Raw genomic sequence first — 21,386 nt, forward strand, 5'->3', positions numbered from 1 at the left:
ACAATTAAAAAAATAATCATAAAGACCATACTGAAATTACCCATTAGAACGCATTTGATTGAAATTTTCAATGGTTTCGATGTACCAAATATATGCCAAAAATATGCTATTGAACTATTCAAAAATACTGAATCCTCTACAATACCGCATATTCATCACACTAGATCAAATAACAATGACATAAAAAATATTCCAAGTCATAAAACCACATTCGGACAAAGAAACTACATCTATTTTGCGACAAAACTTCCACGACATTCTTCCCCCAGATATAAAGGGCATAGAAAACTTTAGTGATTACAAATCAAGACTAAAAATCTGGCTGAAAGAGATCAACGAAAAAACCCTGAAAAAAAACATTAAAAACGACACAGAAAACAAATAAAATACAAATGAATAACTTTAGTCCGCCACAGCACAGGTCACCCTAGTGAAGACGACTAAGAAATACAATTTACTATACATATATTCACCATCGTATTTTGTATGTACAATGTTTAAATAGTCACTTTAATAAAAAAAAACTTAAATCTAGCCACATTTATAACCCAAAAGAAATATCCTACCTTACAATAGCTTAATTCATCTTTGTAATGCGCTTCATTAACAACCATTTTTATAAAGCACTGATCGAAAATCTCTTGAAAATCATATCTACTCCAAATTGTGAAACACGGCATACCACAAGGGTCACACATTAGACCACTTTTAAAGCAAATTTTCGTCTCAATTTGACAATTATTGCAATTAGTTGACAGAAGTATTTTTCTTAAAATTTTCCATAATCATTTGAGTCATGGCCATCTAAATTTTAGTAACATGTTTTCAGATGAAGTCTTTTTATGATTTTTTCCTAGGTTTGGGTCAAAATAATGCATTTTTTAATAAACCGTGCTTGATGGAAAATAATATTTATTCCAGTCAACACTCAGTCTTCTGGAAAGGGTCCTGATGAAGGATATAGCCACTCCAGTTCCAGCCGAAGAGGTTAGGGCCATGATCCAGACCAGCTTAGAAACAGCGGCTCTCTTGAACTATACACAACTGTCACAGAAAGCTAACATCGAGGGTAAGTTTACCATTAAAACGGGTTTTTTTTATCACAATTTTGTACTTTATCAGAGATTTGGCCAAAAATATTATGACTCTGAATCGTCGCATATTTTGGACCTTTTAATTTGTTCATTTTTTGCTATTTGATAACGCACAGGAGAAATTTTGAGAAATGTTGTGACGCTAAAAGATTCAAGGGAAAAAAGGGGACATGGGGAATAAGTTTGGTGTACCTGGCTATTCATACCTAGTAACGATTTGATTATCTTCCATAGTGATCTCTTATCAAGACGATACAGAGAGTACTTCCGACTTTGGAATGATTTGAAAATACATATACACCTATGTACCTAATTTATTTAAACTTATTTAAATTTGTTCAGTGTTCATTTACAATCCTCTTCAATCAATTCAGACCAGTTTGAAAGTGACTTTAGCAAATTGAAGCCAGTCCAATCTGAAACGAATGTGTGGTATAATACAGGGTTTTCCAATAAGAGGTGTTATTTTGAATAGCCCGCTATTTCGATAGATGTTACTTTTAAAGCTGTCATTTTTTGACATTTGAAAAGTTAAAACTACGCCATTAAAAAAAATGGAACGATACACGCTTCAACAATGCATTGAAATAATTAAAATTCACTTGAGTGAATCAAATGCAAATCATCTTTTGAGTGATGAGGCCCATTTCTACCTCAGTGGCTTCGTCAACAAGCAAAATTGTCACATCTGGGGCTCGGAAAACCCAAGAGTTATTGTTGAAAAGCCTTTCTTTCCTCAACGTGTGACTGTTTCGTGCGTTTTACGGTCCTGCGGAGTCATTGGACCTTACTTTTTCGAAAATGAGGCTGGAGCAACAGTTACGGTGAATAGATTGCGCTATCGAGAGATGATTATTGATTTTTCATGGCCGGAATTGGATGGTATTGATCTGGACTACGTTTACTTTCAACAAGACGGCGCTACGTGCCACACAAGCAACGAAACCATTGATCTTTTTCGATAGAATATCAAAATAACATCTCTTATTGGAAAACCCGTATAATAGATTTAAAAATATCATAAAATTGAAAGAGTGCAGCAATTTTTTTGTCCACAATTCTTGAAAAAAAATCGATGAACACCATCTATATTCAGCTAAATAACTATAAAACTTTTGTAGTCCTGATAAAACAGTCTGGATTCACATGAGAATAATAACAAAAATACAATAATGTGTTATTTCAACATAAAAGTTTAATTTAATTAGAAATTTCTAATTAATGTGGGTAACCATCTTTCGACTGGTCAAAAACATATATGTATACCTACATGGAGATAAAATTAGGACATGAATCTAGATACATTATGTGCATGTTACTGAGTCAATTTGTCTGTTCTGCCACATGTTATGCATAGCAGATCTGGGTGCCGCCCCTGGCAGTAGGTGTTTGGTACAAACAAATTGTAGCATTCCAGGAGGTATGACTATCTATCAAATTATGCATTATTTTATAAGCCGTTACAGTAAAGGCCCCACTTTTTCTCGACTGCATCTAAGAGAGCAAATCTTCTTAATATGTGTACTCGCCGTGCATTCTCATAATAATAGCAGAATTCTTGCCTGAACAGACTATGCAATAATTACAATAGCGTATTATCTAAGGTTGATATTTTCAGTTGCCAACTTACCAAATACAAGAGGTCCATAAAAGAATATTTCTCTGATGGTTTATGAATAATGTTTGTCTCTATTGTTTATATCTCTATTATGATTTGATTTATATCTACAACCTCTCTCCATGGCTATAAATGTATTGTTTTGAAAAATTTTCGTTTTATATAATCCTTTGTTTTGTATATATTTTTTAATTCATATTCCTTTCTCACAAATTAAAATAACTTATTCCATATTATGCTGTCTCAGTTAAAGTCACAAGGAGAAAATCCATAATTGGTTTTATTTTACTAAATAACACTTATGTACAAACTGATTAAATGGAAACTGTCGATTTCCTAAAAATGAATAAATAATACATATATTGAATTCTTATGTTTTACAGAGGACCTAAGAGGAGAGACTATGGTGACTCCAGCCAAGAAACTAGAAGATCTGATTCACCTAGCTGAGCTCTGTGTAGACCTATTGCAGCAAAATGAGGAACATTACGCAGAGGTAAAAAAATGACAAATTTTTCTCAATGCATTCTTTCTTTTGATATTGCTAACTCCTCTATACAAAAAAACTTATACTTTTCCAAACAAATTTACTCTTTTGAATAGATATTTATCCCCAGTGTATTATAAATTTTTAAACTAAAGACATTTAATTAATCTTCTGATTTTTATAAGTTATACTCAGTTGGAAACAATATAGGTATACATTTTTATAATATACTTATAGTAATTTGAGAACGAATCTCACTTCATAACAAACTGCCAGTAATTTGACAAAGATGATATTATTTGTGATTGTTTTTTATAGATTGTCATTATTTTAAATTTGCTCCTATCTAATCTAAATCTAAATGTTATTTTATTAAAAATCTCCCATTTTTTCTACCATTATGAATTAGAATAAAAATTGCTACAACCTAAGTATTTTTTATCTTCAAATGTTGGTCACCTTATATTTTGAGAGATATCTCGCATAACCTTGATGACGCCTACAAATTTAAGTTATTTTCAAATGTTCAAAGGAATTTCAATAATTTCAAAAGTTTCTCAAAAATTTGATATTTCAAAAAATTCTGAAATTTTTGAAATTCAAAATTCAAAAATTTCAGTTAATTTTTTTCTAATCTAAAAAAAATTGTTTTGAAAATTTTAATTTTATAAATTTTAATTTAAAAATTTTTTAAGAATTGTTATTAAAAAAATAAATTTAATTTTTGACCTTAATGGATTATTTATTGATGAATAAATTAGTCTAGAGTTATGTGTGATATCCTCTCAGCAGCACAATTATTTAACATATTGGTGTTGTCATAATGTTTGTTTGTGCTCCTTCTAAGGTGTTGTGTTACCGTTGGTTGTGTTGAGATATTAATTAATGTTGTGATTATGCCTATAAAGACACTGATGGTATTTGAGTTAACTCAGTACGGTTTCCATTCAGACAATTTGTTTGTTATTGTTTGTACCGAAAAAAATGTAACTATTAAAAATTGTGATAAACTTTTACAAAAAAATTATAAAGCAAGCAATTGTTTTGCTTATATCCTTAGAGCAAGAAAACAAATTGGATGCTATCAATTTTGTAGTTCTTGATGGATTGGGCACGTATTGGGAATAAAAGTCATTGATCTGAGTTTTTGATTAAATGCAGTAGAATCCTGTGTCATTTCTTAAAACATGTCTGACTAAGATTACTAGATCTCTCTTTGGAGCCCCTTAGTAAAATCCTGTGGGACCTCTTGGAGATGTCATTGGGTTTCCTTAGATGTCACCGTGGGTTCCATTTGATATTCTTGCAGGTTTTCCTGTGGATTCCTTTGGAAATTTCTTCTACTTCCTTTAGAGATACCTTTTGGGAACTCTTGGAGATACCTGTGGGTCTCCTTAGAGATCCCTGGGATATTCTTTTGTAGACTTCCTTTAGAGATCCCCTTTGGGTACTCATGAAGATACCTGTGGGTCTCCTTGAGATCCCTGGGAGATTCCCTTGGAGATACCTGTGGGTTTCCTTAGAGATCCCTGGTAGATTCCCTTGGAGATACCTGTGGGTCTCCTTAGAGATCCCTGGTAAATTCCCTTGGAGATACCTGTGGGTCTCCTTAGAGATCCCTGGGATATTCCCTTGGAGACTTCCTTTAGAGATCCCTTTTGGGTACTCTTGGAGATACCTGTGGGTCTCCTTGAGATCCCTGGGAGATTCCCTTGGAGATACCTGTGGGTCTCCTTAGAGATCCCTGGGAGATTCCCTTGGAGATACCTGTGGGTCTCCTTAGAGATCCCTGGGATATTCCCTTGGAGATTTCCTTTAGAGATCCCTTTTGGGTACTCTTGGAGATACCTGTGGGTCTCTTTAGAGATCCCTGGGAGATTCCCTTGGAGATACCTGTGGGTCTCCTTAGAGATCCCTGGGATATTCCCTTGGAGACTTCCTTTGGAAATCCCTTTTGGGTACTCTTGGAGATACCTGTGGGTCTCTTTAGAGATCCCTGGGAGATTCCCTTGGAGATACCTGTGGGTCTCCTTAGAGATCCCTGGGATATTCCCTTGGAGAACCCTGTGGATTCCCTTGGCTTTCCTTAGAAATCTCAGTGATTTACCTAGTTAATGATACTTCGGTAGTTTTATCTCTTCTATCTTTGTGTGTGCTTTATACATCTGTGTCCTAATGTTTAGTAAATGTTTTGAATGGAAACCGTACCCCTATCTTTAAACCTTGAATATCTGCACTTTGGCGCGTGCCACTACTATCTCTGTCGTATCTGTGTACTCCTCTACCTATCTATCTCTGTCTCTTTGGTGTATGCTCCTTGTGCCATTTTGTTTTGCAGGTGTATAACACTAAAACGGACTCTAGCGGTCAGCCAAACGTAATTAACTTCCGTTTTTTCTAAACCTACAATCACTTGACAGTTTCACATGGGACAAGAGTTCTGCTTCCAACATTATTTTCTCCAACAGACTTGACTACAACTAGAACATAATGTTTCAACGACAGAACTGTTGTCTATGTACCTAACATTAAAATACATAAACTTTGAACACACCCTTTAAACTTGGGAGTCAATTTTGATAACTGTAGACAATAAGAATTTCTTAATAAGCAGAACTTTTGTCCGTCTGTAAAGATTAAATAGATTTAGATTCATCATTATAGACATACCACATTACTTTTTTTCACATAAGGCACATACAAACAATACACATAAGCCACATTTTCTCTCACACATACTTTCAGCAAAAAAAGTATATAACACGCAAACAATATGATAAACCTACAGGTTGGCAGGTAATTCTTGGAAACTATCAAAGGGCATATACTGGGTTTTCCAATAAGAGGTGTTATTTTGATATTCAAACGTAAAAGATCAATGGTTTCGTTGCTTGTGTGGCACGTAGCGCCGTCTTGTTGAAAGTAAACGTTGTCCAGATCAATACCATCCAACTCCGGCCATAAAAAATCATTAATCATCTCTCGATAGCGCAATCCATTCACCGTAACTGTTGCTCCAGCCTCATTTTCAAAAAAGTAAGGTCCAATGACTCCGCCGGACCATAAACCACACCAGACAGTCACACGTTGAGGATAAAGAGGCTTTTCAACAATAACTCTTGGGTTTTCCGAGCCCCAGATGCGACAATTTTGCTTGTTGACGAAGCCACCGAGTTGGAAATGGGCCTCATCACTCAAGATGATTTGCATTTGATTCACTCAAGTGAATTTTAATAATTTCAATGCGTTGTTGAAGCGTGTATTGTTCCATTTTTATTAATAGCGTAGTTTTTACTTGTCAAATGTCAAAAAATGACAGCTTCAAAAGTAACATCTACCGAAATAGCGGGCTATTCAAAATAACACCTCTTATTGGAAAATCCTGTATTTTTTAAATCATGTCAAATAAGGAAGCTAAAAAGAAAATTCTTTATCGAGTCTGTAATAAGAACTAAAAATTGGCACATTTTTATGAATAATATATTGTCAAATTTATATTTTCGAGAGGTCTATGATATCCTCTGCGAGGTCTTCATAAAATGAAAAATTAATGTCCTTACTTCACTTTTACTAGAAAAAAATTTCGTTTTGTTTTGACCAAAATAATCAATATATGTACTACTCAATGGGACCGAAAACGTCAAAAGCTAGCTGTTGTATAGTGGAATATTCCAAACGTAACATGGTTGCTAAAAATGCATAGAACAGTTAGACAGCATCAAGTACCAGTTATTCTATTTATATTTAATGGTTCCATGATAACTCAGCACGGTGACAATTCAACACACCTTTAAAAAGTGATATAAAGTCATTAGAAACGATGAAAAACAATAAATTTAAACCTAACCTAAACTAACCTACTTAACCCAGTTAATAAAGTTTTTGTTTCATCACTTTCCATGACTTTATATAACTTTTTAAAGATGTGATGAATTATCATTTTGATTATTTATCCGGTCACCATATTTAATATACACCAAATTTCGCTCCCATACCACGAAACTTTGGGAGGTGAGTGAATTGTTCTGTTGAAAACAAGATACATTGATTTTGAATTTACACTCTTTGATGGATACTTTCTTTCGATAAGTGGAACATGTTTCTAAATGAATAACCGTTGTTCCTTAGACGTGTAGCTAATGCCTCTCAGATGTTTTCCATGAATTGAAGAATTGCTTTGCTCAAAACACTTTATATTAGGATTTTTTTCTTAGATTATCACATAGATATTCGAATTGATAAGACGAGCCAATCTGAGAAGGGGGAATAAACCAAGTGGCATAGAGCGTGGGAGGCGGCGTGACCGTCCCACTTTTGATGATTTGTCAATCAATGAATCTGATGGTAAACAGGCAATTCGCATTGTAATATCACCATTCGATCCTCGAAAATAAAATCTGCTTGCGAATTACTAGTCATTTTTACAATGGTATGTAAAAAACTTAACTACGTATCCCAAATCGGGTAAATAAAGGTTCGGGCTTGTTTCCAAAATTTATTATAATTTACCCACCTCACTCAATTTTAGCGTCGCTACGCCAGGCGATTTGTTTAAGAACGATCATTCAGATCATGGGGAGAAAAGTCCCAAAACCATTATTTAGAGAACTTCACTTTTCTGCGCTCGGTTTTTTTTATTTCAATGTGCGCTCTTTGGTGGTCAGTGTACGACTGATGTCACAGTTTATTCAAAGCATTCTCGAACCCTCTTGATGCCAAAAATATAGTCACGTGGTTTGCCTCCACCTCGTCGAAATGATACCCAGATTTCATATTAAGGCAAGTCTATGATTACCGTGAATAATCACACCCAAAATTTCGCGCTATGAGCGTGAAACGCGGTGTATAATTATTTATAATAATTATATTCAAATACACACGATGAAAGGTAAGATAAATACATAAACAAAAAATCTCAGAATCAAAAAGACTTTTTTTTTTCAGTGCGGAACATATGATTGGACAATTTACAAAAAATTCAACAATTTTTTTATTTTTTTGGCTCAAATATTAAATCATTGCATTTTATTGAAATTTTGTCATCATTCCAGTAGAAATTTTGATATTATGTACTTACATGGTTGCAACATTTACTTCAAAATGCATTGAAAAATATTAAAAGAGACTTATGTATTTTTTTTATTTTGTGTTTTAAATTCATCACTTGTTTTGCTTGCTATTTGTGTTGTTCTCACCGATTTAGAAAAAAAAATGCTACTTAATAGACAAAAAAAATGTAATTACCCACATAGATTTATCTAGAAATGTATTGTAAGAAAACGCAAAATAAAAAATGTAATTAGAAATAATACAAGAATATAAATTATGTAAGAAGTAATTAGATATGGTGAGTAATAATTTTATTATAAGTAGTTAATATACAAGGTGTCTGGAAACTTGTAGTAAAAGCGGAGTTGATTTTGTGGTAAGCAGGATTTTTTTATTTATTTGATTATTTTTTTTAATCCATCATTAGAGGGTTAATATTAGCTGTTTATTGTCTTTTAAAATGCATTGAAGCATATAGCTGGTAACAAAACATTTTAAGTATAAACGTCAAGCATGTTATAATCTTCGCGTTCACTTTTTGCTAGTTATGCTTTTAAATATTAAGACGAATTATTTGTTTGCGCCCGTATATACGCAATATGAATATTGATAAATAATTTGTCCGTATAAAATCTCAATTCTTTCAAGAAAGGCATACAAATACAATATTGTATCGGTAATTCAATTCAATATTTTATTTGTATGCCGTTCTCGAAAGAATTGAGGTTATAAACGGGCATAACTATTTATTTATATTCATATTGCATATGTACAGTCGCAAACATATAATTCATCTTATTATTTTAAAGCATAACTTGCAAAAAGTGTTTTTTCATAAAATAATAATTACATTTACACCATCTTTGAACGCGTAGATTATAATGTACGTTACATTTATCCTTAACCCTTTAGTTTCAGAAAAAATTGAAAATGGAAATGCTTAGATCGAAAAAAAACAGTTTCACGCTTGTGCTACCATTTTCCGGACACCATGTATTAAATTAAATTAATATACCATGAAATACACTATTTGGCTTTAGTTTTATAATTAAATAATTTAGCAGCTGGATTTGTGCAACAAATTTAATTGTGCTGTTTGCATCGAAAGGTCTGTAGATATATTATATATTTTTCTATTACTATCTTGGTATGTAGGTAAGTACTGTTTTTACGTTCTTACCGCGAACTTTCAGGAGGTGACCATTTGGTCTAAGAGAAAGGACCCTAGTTACGGAATATCCTCAAAAATCAGTAGTGTTATCTTTATCAGCTATCAGTTACAAATCACCCACCCTTTGTGAAATTGAATTTTATTAATTTGAACACAAATCTAACAGGAGTCATTATATTATACGTCACGTCTGACGGAAGTCATTATATTTGTGTTATATCTGACAGAAGTCACAATATTAATTGTTATGTCTCTGCTTTACTTGCAGATTTCTATGTTGGGAATTTTTTGATAAAGTAAAAGGTTCTTTTACTATAAGTGTGTTTATTTACGTAACTATTAATAAGTCTGGATTTCGCTACACTGTTCATTACCCGAGGTAATTGTCTGTTTTTAAAAGCTTGTTGTCTGTCAATAATATCCCACAGGCAATTGCTACACTCTAGCGACATCTGTCGGACTCTGGAGTAAGCTTTATGACTAGCGCCATCTATCGCTTGAATACCCAACTTATTACCATACATCACATTAATTATTGTATATATCTATGTATTTTAAAGAAAACTCATGTCACCAGTTTACCTTTCGAACCCTAGGCCCCAAATAGGTCTGTGAAATAATTGCTTCAAGAAATGATTTCAATATTTTAAAATTTTGATTCATTCGCTCGAAGTAAGGGAAATTTGAACTACTTGACACACCCACCATACACTTCTATTGGATTATATACTAAGATTATAAGCGTAAATAATGTGTTGTTTTTTCCTGGAGTTTTGCGGTATGAACTTAAAACATAGTGTATAAATTAATGTACATTTTGTAAAATACAATTCTGCTTCCACAGATAATATTTTTAAGTACTTAGGTACTTACTTCATATTTTGTACCAAGATAGATAAGTACCAACCATACGAGGTAAATCATTTAATGTTAATATTTTACACAAATCTTATCCACATTTTTTTAAAATTCAATTTACATCACATTTTTCCCACATTGTTATATCTGTTCAGCTTTCAACTGGTTGGTTACAATCACCAACACTCCGTAAAAAGTGATTTTATTTGAACATAAATCTGACAGAAGTCATTATATTTTATTAAATAAAAAAAAACACTTTGCAATACATCACATTGAATTAATGACGGCCAACCAGGTTTCACCTATACTTAACTTGAAAAACCTGCTATGGGAATTTATTTTTGGTTCTGATACATTCACAAAAAGTAAATTGAAAACAAATAAATTTATATTAATTGTATACAAAATTTAAAAAAATAACTTATATCATTGATGTCGCTATTCCAAATTCCTGTAATATTCAAAAATCTGTTTCTGAAAAAATAAGAAAATACACAGATTTAGGAAATGAGATAAAAAGAATTTGGCATTCTCAGACTATAAGAATTTTACCATTTTTTATTTCGGCTAATGGCATTATACCTAGCTCTCTCATTCAAAATTTAGGCGTATTAGATCTGTCAAAGAATTTATACACAAAAATGCAAAAATCAGTCATTTTAAATACACGTAGGGTTACGAAAGATTTTTTAAATATTTATATTGAGGGATCAGTAGGATTTATAGGTCCAATTAGAAGTTCTACCGAGCCGAACCCTCTGATATGAACATATCGGAAGTCGGTGAATTATTTTCCCATTTGATCTCTGGTGATTTGACATGTTGTTTTTGTATTGTTTTGTATTTATTATACTTATATAATGCACTTGCATAATGTGAATTAACTAGATGATCGTGTGTGGAAAGGTTTAGTTTTTTCTGTGGGGAAGATTTAACCCGGACATAAAGTCAGAAAAATTAAAAAAAATTATATTCAAAGTGTTCCAAACAGTTTTTCGTGACATCTACAGATTCCCGAAAAATTAACTAACTCACAATTAATGTATATAAGCCCTGACAAAGCTTGAAGTAAACGAAACCCAGTTGGCTGTCTTTTATTAAATTCAATAGTGGTGTATCACAGAGTGTGATTTTTCATTTAATCTATAATGTTACACCCCAAAGTATTTGCTTCCTTTGAAAAACCATTATATTTTATCTGACAGGAGTCATAATATTTTATGTTAAATCTGACAGAAGTCATAATATTTTATGTAACATCTGACAGGAGTCATAATATTTTATGTTAAATCTGACAGAAGTCATAATATTTTATGTAACATCTGACAGGAGTCATAATATTTTATGTCACATCTGACAGAAGTTATAACGTTAATTGTAAAATTTGACAGTGGTCTTAGTATTTTATATCCAATTTATAATAAAAGAATACTTTATGTCAAATCTAAACATAATAATTTAAGTCTAAACAAAACTGATGTATTTTGACTTAGTTATGCTGTAAGTACGCTTAATTTTGGTGCTGAACAAAGCTTTAAAACAAAAATTTTACTGTGTTGTTTTTATCGCATCGCACTTAGGTCCAGTTGTTTGAACCGTCGTAATATTTAACAATTTCATCAGATGCTTCCCCACCTTCCTCTTCCCCATCTCCTTCTCCTCCCCACTACCTTCAGCCTCACAGCATACCCCGATTGGGGATAACGTAGTCTCCAGATGGCTGGGAGCAGTTGGGGGCCTTTGTGCGAAAAACATTAAAAAAGAAATAAAAAAAGAAAATCGTCGGCTGAATCGAAAATGGCTGATTTGATGACAATGTCAAAGAATGTTACGGAGCTTTAAACGACTGGATCCCGTTGGCCCTCCCCACCGGTGAACGAATTCTTTTGTAGAGTATTATGAAATCAGATATTTAATCAAAGGTTTAAGCTATACACCACAAAAGAAAAAATAAATGCAAATCTCTATCATTAATCTAATACCATTTTCTGTCGACTTCCATGAATTAATTTACAAACTAGTGGTTCTGTGAACAGTAGACTTTGCATAATGTTGTTTATCCCCATTTGACAGCTCGTAACGCTCGTGCGAACTCTGGCGGAGTAAAACGGTACAATCCAACACGTGACGACACAATGACGGGATTGACCAGACACCGAACACACAAACAAATTTACAGAGAGATAAAATGCAAAACTTAACTGCCTCGGCCAATCAAATTTGCTAAATCTGTTGAGAATAGTTTGGGGCTTGATGAAGTCTTCAAAATAACAGACGCATGGTTTTCGTTTTTACTGCAAAAACTGCATTTTTAATTTATTTAATGTTACGAGATAAAAATTATTCCCGACCCGGACAAAACACTTTTACAAGTGGTCAATTGACCATAATGACTGCTTGTTACTATTTTTAGGAGAGAAGAAGTCAAAAATCCACTCGGCGAGGCTTTTTATAACCTAATCAAATAACACACACTGACAAGCTAATTATCAAAACAAAACACTGTCAAAGAAAAGCCAATTGGTAATTAAAACACCTGTTTTATCTATAGGCCCTAGTTTTAATTCTGACCGCTAGGTGCTAGGCAGGAGCCTGTAAAATAACTGGTTGTGAACTTAGCTAATAGCTCGTACATTTTAAACAAAATCTATCTATCTGATTTGATTTTTATTCAAATCTTCAGTTTTATGAAATGAATGAAATTTTGCACCTTTCGTCCTTGGAAAAAAGAGGTCTACATGAGATTTCGAAAAATCACCCTCGTCGCTTTTACCCACCCCAAAAGCAGAATTTTGATAATTCTTGATGAAATTTTGCACACTTGACTTTCAAGATAAGGGGAAAATTACCTTATAAAAAAATCTTAGCCTGCTATAAGGTGTTCAATTGGCATTTAGCAAATATTATTAACTATAAATTCAAACATTCGGATAATATTTTTTTTAAGGTTCGTGCACACGACGCCCACAGATCATTTCATATGACAAAATAAAATGTTATTGTTCACAGATCATTTCATATGACAAAATAAAGTGTTATTGTTCACAGATCATTTCATATGACAAAATAAAGTGTTATTGTTCACAGATCATTTCATATGACAAAATAAAGTGTTATTGTTCACAGATCATTTCATATGACAAAATAAAGTGTTATCGGTCGCAGATCATTTCACATGACAAAATAAAGTTTTATCGATCGCAGTTCATTTCATATGACAAAATAAAGTATTATCGGTCGCAATCATTTCATATGACAAAATAAAGTGTTATCGGTCGCAGATCATTCCATATGACAAAATAAAGTGTTATCGGTCGCACGCAGATCATTCCATATGACAAAATAAAGTGTTCTCGGTCGCAAACCATTTCATACGACAAAATAGAGTTTTATCGGTCGCAGATCATTTCATAATTATGACCTTTTGATACAAAATACATTATTACACTATTATAGTCACAATTCATTTTATAAACTAAATTATTTTACTCCTTTGACAATTATGCATTTGATAGTGTATTTGATAGAAGCGGCTCAGTGAATTGTCCGGGAGACTTGTACATGAAGCTTTAGATTCTAAATTAAATCTCACAATTCATAACACTTTTACAAGAAATCGTTCGCTGCTGTGAGGGCCCGTCAATTCAACAAAATAATAACATTTTATATGCGACAATATCTGGTCAGTTGGCAAATGCACCGCTTTTCCATCCAGGCCATGTGAGTTCAATTCTTTGCCTGGGTAAGTAATCCTCCAAACAACGTCTTCCGCTTATGATGCTGGTAGTAGAAGATTTTCCAATATTGTCAGATTATTCATAACCAGGGAATTTTAGTTTTTCTTATTAACTGAAAACATACTAAAATAGAGAAAAGCTAACAGTTGTGGATTACCCCAAGGCCTTCGCTTGGTTCTCCGACCTGCTGGTGGAACACGCTGAGATATTCTGGGCCCTGTTCGGAGTGGATATGGACCGTGTCTTGTCGGAGCAGCCACCAGATACCTGGGACTCCTTCCCGCTGTTCCAGATCCTCAATGACTATCTAAGATCAGAAGGTACTTTGCTGAAATACTCTAAAAATGTATTGTTCAACCTTTTGTTCTTAATATAAGTAGCTATTCTAGGTAAACTACTTATGGTAGATTATTTACTGTTTTTATAAATATGTAAACATATTATCCGGTAAGATTACAATTTAAAAAAATATAATTTTGCAAAAAACAAGTAAGTTATTACTAAAATAGAATCAGCTGGCGACAACTTAGCGTCGGCGATCAAAGAGATCAAGAAATTATTTTTGGCATTGAAATATTTAGATGCGATTATATGTACAGTCGGAATGTTTCTAATCTTTTTTAAACCGGTTTATCTAATCTTAACAATACAGTCGTATAGTAACCACCGCAACCGTCATAACCGAATGACTGAGCTGTCATTAGCGTAGTAGCGGGTATATCTAAATAACCATTATATAGTTAGTTATGTTATATAGCTGCCAAGACTACTATACAGAGTGTATCGGCACTAACCCGACAACCTTTAACCAGCTATTCCTTAGCACATTTGGAGTAAAAAAATGTTATGGGCACTTTGCTGTCCGGTAGCATTTTTTTTTCAATTAAAAACAAAAAAAAATAAAATTTCCACACTACATCACTGTCATTGGCATTGATTTTCGTGTTCAACAGCTGTTATAAGCAAGTATGTCGAAAAGCGTCTTCGCTCTTTCGCACACACTAAATAATAATAGTTAAAAATGAGACGAATGGTGCCGTGCCATTTCGTTGTGATTGTAAAAGTGCGCCAATATAGGTACACACATGCATTATTCAACAGAATTCGAATAAAATATTGCCAGATGGGTTTTCAAACTTTGACAAAAGATAAAACAGTGGTGACATGTAGTGAAAATATGAATAGTAAATTTTTTATTAAAAAAAAACATTACCGGACAGCGAAGTGCACATAACATTTTTTACTCAAAATGTGCTAAGGAATAGCTGGTTAAAGTTTGTCGGGTATGTGCCGATACACCCTGTATAGTTGTCTAGTTCGATTAGCTTATGAAATATCCGTCATAACCGAATAACTGAGCTGTCGCTAGTTTAGTAGCGGGTATTTATTAATAACCGTTATATAGTTGTTTATGTTACATAGCTGCCAAGACTAGTATATCGTCGCATTAATTCGTAGACTGCGTAACTCCAAATTTTTCGAAAATACGTTTTTAATGCCATCTGGTGTTAAAATTAGACCCGCATCGACTAGTAAAACTCGAAAATTTAAAAAAAAATTAACCTTTTAGATAAACACAAATTAGAAAACTGCGTAAAATTATGGTGCCATTTTTACTTGCGAATACTTCGTAACTCCTTAATTCAGTATTGGCCGGTGAGCCGTGCACGCTTGTTGTGTTTTTGACTGAGGAAATTTATTTACGGTGTAATAGTTTTACCGTGAAATTAACTGAGATAAGTTGATTAATCAATTTTGAACATTTTATAACCTTAATTTTAATTGTGAAGTCACGAATAGTGTTTTGTATCTGTAGTCTAAACTGACGTCTTCTGCACCGTGTGACGCTCTGCCGTAGCTCTCTTGTTTTATGTGCCTCTGCGGTTTCGTAAATACCTAATAGGTCCTTGTTCTGTGATTATCTCTTCTTCAAGGTCACCATCTCTTTGCAAGTGGATCTCCTCCTGATGCATATCCGGATCCGGTTCTTCACTGTCCTCTTCAAACAAACCCAAAATATTTACTGTGGAACGTGCGGCAATTCCATCTCGTCTCTCCTCAGACACAGTCTGTTCTCTGTCAGGCATCTTCCGCGGGTCAAGCACATGTCTTGGTATGCCATCTACTTCGATGTTGTTGACTGAAGTAAGTCCTGTCACCCTTCCATGCACGATGTGCATCTCCCATCTACTGGTTTAACCGCAAGAAGATCGCCCACTTAGAGCTCAGTCAATACTTCCTCTTCTATATTCACTTGCGCAGAAGGGTGTCTCCACGAGTGTGAAGTGTGAACTATACTAGACAGCGCAATACCTCGATCATCCTGACTTTTTGCAGCCAAAGATTGTACCCAAACACTGCCTGCAGGGGATCGCTTCCACTTCTGGCTGCAGTTCTCTTTATTGTTTGATGATGTCGTTCAACTATACCGTTTCCAGCTGGTCGGTATGCCGCGCAAAATCTTTGACGAACATTCCATCTCTTACACTTATCTGTAACACTGTAGGAACAAAATGCAGTACCATTGTCCATGAGAACTACTTTGGGCGGGCTTCTTTCCCGAAACACTTCTTCCAAATGTCTGATAATCGAAGCTGCATTATCTGACTCGATTTCCCGCCACACGGCAAATCTACTTGGACCGCAATCGATAAATGTGAGTAAACATTTCCTACCGAAATGAGTAACATCAACTGCCAAGCGACTCCAGGTTGTCACAACATTAAGATTACCCGCTTCATGGGATGATGGTGGAGGGTCAATTGTCCTGCATTGTACGCAGGAACGCACGCATCTATCGACGTCCTTTCTTCTCGCCTCGGGATCGACCAGCCGGGCAAGATGAAGCGTTCACTTTACTCCAAAGTGATGCTGAGCATGAAGAGTTTCTACGCTTAAAACACATGTTTGCTCACCAGTTCCACTTTCAAGTCTCTCCCACCTATCTTCACACTCTGAGGTGTCTCTTTCACAACGTTTCCTGTCATGGCTACTCTTTGCCCGGGTCTTGCAAACCCTAGTAAGTACATCAGTTTTATTTCTACAGGACAACAAGGGTGATCGACAATGTCAGATCAAATTCTTCTACAATCTCCTTCATCAACTCCAAGCGTCACTTAACGATCATCTCTGACACGACTACTCCCGGTCAGTGTAGATCTCACCCAGCACAAAACCGTCGCCGAATCTGTAATGATTCCATCTGTAATGACTCCAGAGTTTAAAGATTTCACTTGAGAGTCAGATTTAATCCCTTAAGGAAGGAAAAGTACCAGCATTTACAAGACTTAAAACAGACATTAGAAAAGGATTACCACTCCTTTAACGATAACCTTCCGCATCATGAAAATCATTAAAATGCATCTAAATAGACTGCCTCGACATACACATACATTGTTGTGTTTTATTTTGTAAATGTAAAATTCCTATCTCCCAAATTTTCCGCTAGGTTGTTCATAAAACTGTTCGCAGAAAAGTATGTATCTTTTGTAAAATGCGTATCTCCATTCTCGGTTTTTACGTAAACTTCCTAACTCCGATTTGAAATAGAAAGCCTTAACTTACAAAAGTTTAATGATTGAACATAAATTTCCAAATATATTATATGTTCGAAACATAAATAAAAAGAATAAGCCGTCTTTCATTTTTTTTCACTACGAGGTTTTTTGTGCCTCCTGTAAAATTTTACATTTGGGAGTTACGCATTCTACGAATTAATGCGACGATATGGATTACTCATTTAAATTTGTTCGCAACACGATTGTCGGTCAACATTGGATTTAGGCTATATTATGCATTACTAATCTTATACATTTGTTTTTCATTGTATTTTCCCTTTAGCCGGCTCGCATGGAATGGCTGGACAACAACAGAGACAAGCGGGTAGGCATTATTATCTTGTAGGTTAATTTCAGGAGGGAGGCAGCACTAACCTACTACCAATCTAATCTAAACATCCTAGGAATATATTCTCATTGTAAACTAATTTGTAATAATATGTATATATAATAACACTTTGTTTCATTTTAATTTCCACAAGAAATAACTATTTACGTCGGGGAAGATGGTAAAAGATGTATTGAAGTTTTTTCGATCTTATTAGAATGATGTGAAGGTTCCGCTTCGATCTAACTAACTAACCATCACGCCGTTTCCCCGCAGAGGTAGGCAGAGAGGATGGACCGCCAAACAACTCGGTCTTGGCACACACACTCCTTGCCTCATTCACATTCATACATAGTCTATTATTCTGACTTTTGACATGGCCCGACTCAAGTATCTGATTCACTTGGTCGTGCCATCTCTTCTTCGGGCGTCCCCAGCTTCTGCTACCATTCACATTTGAATCATATATTCTCCTTACACTCCTTAATTAACAAACAATTAATGAGTTAGTCTAGTTACAGCCCTGTGTGATATTCGTTCTCAGTGTGCCACAGATAATGAGTTAGTCTAGTTACAGCCCTGTGTGATATTCATTCTCAGTGTAATGTGTTTGTCTCTCCACAGCCCTGTGTGCCACAGATAATGAGTTAGTCTAGTTACAGCCCTGTGTGATATTCATTCTCAGTGTAATGTGTTTGTCTCTCCACAGCCCTGTGTGCCACAGATAATGAGTTAGTCTAGTTACAGCCCTGTGTGATATTCATTCTCAGTGTAATGAGTTTGTCTCTCCATAGTCCTGTGTGCCACAGATAATGAGTTAGTCTAGTTACAGCCCTGTGTGATATTCGTTTTCAGTGTAATGAGTTTGTCTCTCCACAGTCCTGTGTGCCACAGATAATGAGTTAGTCTAGTTACAGCCCTGTGTGATATTCATTCTCAGTGTAATGTGTTTGTCTCTCCACAGCCCTGTGTGCCACAGATAATGAGTTAGTCTAGTTACAGCCCTGTGTGATATTCATTCTCAGTGTAATGTGTTTGTCTCTCCACAGCCCTGTGTGCCACAGATAATGAGTTAGTCTAGTTACAGCTCTGTGTGATATTCGTTTTCAGTGTAATGAGTTTGTCTCTCCATAGTCCTGTGTGCCACAGATAATGAGTTAGTCTAGTTACAGCCCTGTGTGATATTCGTTTTTAGTGTAATGAGTTTGTCTCTCCACAGTCCTGTGTGCCACAGATAATGAGTTAGTCTAGTTACAGCCCTGTGTGATATTCATTCTCAGTGTAATGTGTTTGTCTCTCCACAGCCCTGTGTGCCACAGATAATGAGTTAGTCTAGTTACAGCCCTGTGTGATATTCATTCTCAGTGTAATGTGTTTGTCTCTCCACAGCCCTGTGTGCCACAGATAATGAGTTAGTCTAGTTACAGCCCTGTGTGATATTCGTTTTCAGTGTAATGAGTTTGTCTCTCCATAGTCCTGTGTGCCACAGATAATGAGTTAGTCTAGTTACAGCCCTGTGTGATATTCGTTTTCAGTGTAATGAGTTTGTCTCTCCACAGTCCTGTGTGCCACAGATAATGAGTTAGTCTAGTTACAGCCCTGTGTGATATTCATTCTCAGTGTAATGTGTTTGTCTCTCCACAGCCCTGTGTGCCACAGATAATGAGTTAGTCTAGTTACAGCCCTGTGTGATATTCATTCTCAGTGTAATGTGTTTGTCTCTCCACAGCCCTGTGTGCCACAGATAATGAGTTAGTCTAGTTACAGCCCTGTGTGATATTCGTTTTCAGTGTAATGAGTTTGTCTCTCCACAGTCCTGTGTGCCACAGATAATGAGTTAGTTTAGTTACAGCCCTGTGTGATATTCGTTCTCAGTGTTGAATAATTCGTATATCTGTCCACAGCCTTGTGCGCGCCGGATAACCTGAAGAATGGGCGCTTCCACGAGCACCTGCGCGAGACGTTTGCGCCGCTTGTTGTACGTTACGTGGACCTCATGGAGTCTTCCATCGCGCAGAGTCTGCACAAGGGCTTCGAGAAGGAGCGCTGGGAGATCAAAGGGTAGGCAAACAAACAACTATTGTAACAACAACAAACAGACAACTTTTGATAAAGACAATCATCGTCACGGCGATACTTCCCTGGGTTAGATTTGGACTCTGCAAATGGTCTCCACTGACTGCAAACATATCCATTTTTATTTACTGTATGACATCTATTGACTTATCTACAAGTCTAGGATGAATATTTGTACAGTGGAATAACATGATGAGTAAAACCTCAAATTGCAATATTTAATGTTTTTATTTATTTATTAACGCCCTTTTTCGGGGCTTTTACATGAGAATATTAAGAAATATACATTATTTATTGTACATAACTGAATTGCTTCATTAACAACATTTTATATTTGTTTAAACATTAATTGAAGATGTCCACTGACTTGGTATAATTGTTTCCCTCTATTAGTATTCTGGGCAAAATGGAATACATATGGTAGTTAGTCCCAGAATTTCTGCATTGAAATAAATCCTGACTTCTAGTATTACGTTGTGGAATCCGAAAGCTTATCAATTTTAGCGATACCGGACCATCAACTAAATCATTTAGAATTTTATATAGAAATATCAAGTCAGTGAAAATTCTTCTGTCTGACAATTTGAGCATATTCATATAATTTAACAGAGTGTTGTAGTTCAACATAATTGCTGGAATACCCATTTTCAAATTTATAAAACGTAAGAATTTGTTTTATATTCTTTCAACAGCTTGTACATGCATATTATAATGTTGGTTCCAGACAGGAGAATTGTACTCAAGTTGACTTCTTACATATGCAAAATATAACGATTTAATACACTTTATTGTTTAAATTTCTGGTTAGCCTAGTTATAAATCCCAACATTTTAAGCCCTTATTAGAGAAATCTGTTATGTTGTTAACAAATGAAAGATTTGATTGAAAAGTGATGCGCAAGTCTTTGATATGTGTTAATGTCTCAAGAGCATTGTTATCAATGTTGTAATCAAAAATCACTGGATTTTTTATTCGTTGAAGAAAATATTAACCCCTTGCACAATTTTGGGAGACATTCTTTATAGACAACCAAGCAACCATCTTTTTGGGAGATATTTGTCCCAACCTGACACGGTCTCATAAAAGTTATGCTATCTCATTTTGTATTATGGCGAGAAATATGATTTAAACCGTGTTAGAAAGAGAGAATACCGCACTCTCAGTTCGCATTAAAATTTTTACGATGAACACTCCCCATAAATTTTAAATAATTCTTTGCAAGATATGTAGCATTTGCCAAAAGATATCTCTGTCTCTGTCTTTCACTCACAATTGAAAGTCTTTTTTTGTATTTGTAGAAAAAATGAAGATGCCGAAATCTACCAAACGAATTAAGTTCCCATTAAAGAGTTAGAGGTATGAACTTTACTCTATTTCATTTCTTCAGAATAGGACTGTATTTGTTCCA

At 34.7% G+C, this 21,386-nt stretch overlaps 1 protein-coding gene across 5 annotated transcripts in view; it reads left to right on the forward strand.

Moving 5' to 3' along the window:
* Window positions 1–21,386, forward strand: part of LOC149409788 (calcium-dependent secretion activator-like) — a 53,918-nt gene that overhangs the window by 14,219 nt on the left and 18,313 nt on the right. For 3 of the 5 annotated variants that reach the window (XM_089649343.1, XM_089649342.1, XM_089649338.1), the window contains 6 exons: window positions 922–1,069; window positions 3,096–3,208; window positions 5,538–5,576; window positions 14,181–14,337; window positions 17,858–17,899; window positions 19,807–19,963. In XM_089649343.1, coding sequence (XP_089505469.1) covers window positions 922–1,069; window positions 3,096–3,208; window positions 5,538–5,576; window positions 14,181–14,337; window positions 17,858–17,899; window positions 19,807–19,963 — 656 coding nt within the window. The remainder of the gene's footprint in view (window positions 1–921; window positions 1,070–3,095; window positions 3,209–5,537; window positions 5,577–14,180; window positions 14,338–17,857; window positions 17,900–19,806; window positions 19,964–21,386) is intronic. The other 2 variants (XM_089649341.1, XM_089649340.1) reach the window with 2 other exon arrangements.

Source organism: Hesperophylax consimilis, chromosome 29 (genome assembly GCF_061612785.1).
Source record: "Hesperophylax consimilis isolate HC1 chromosome 29, BYU_Hcon_1.0, whole genome shotgun sequence".
In the NCBI taxonomy this organism is placed as follows: Eukaryota; Metazoa; Arthropoda; class Insecta; order Trichoptera; family Limnephilidae; genus Hesperophylax; species Hesperophylax consimilis.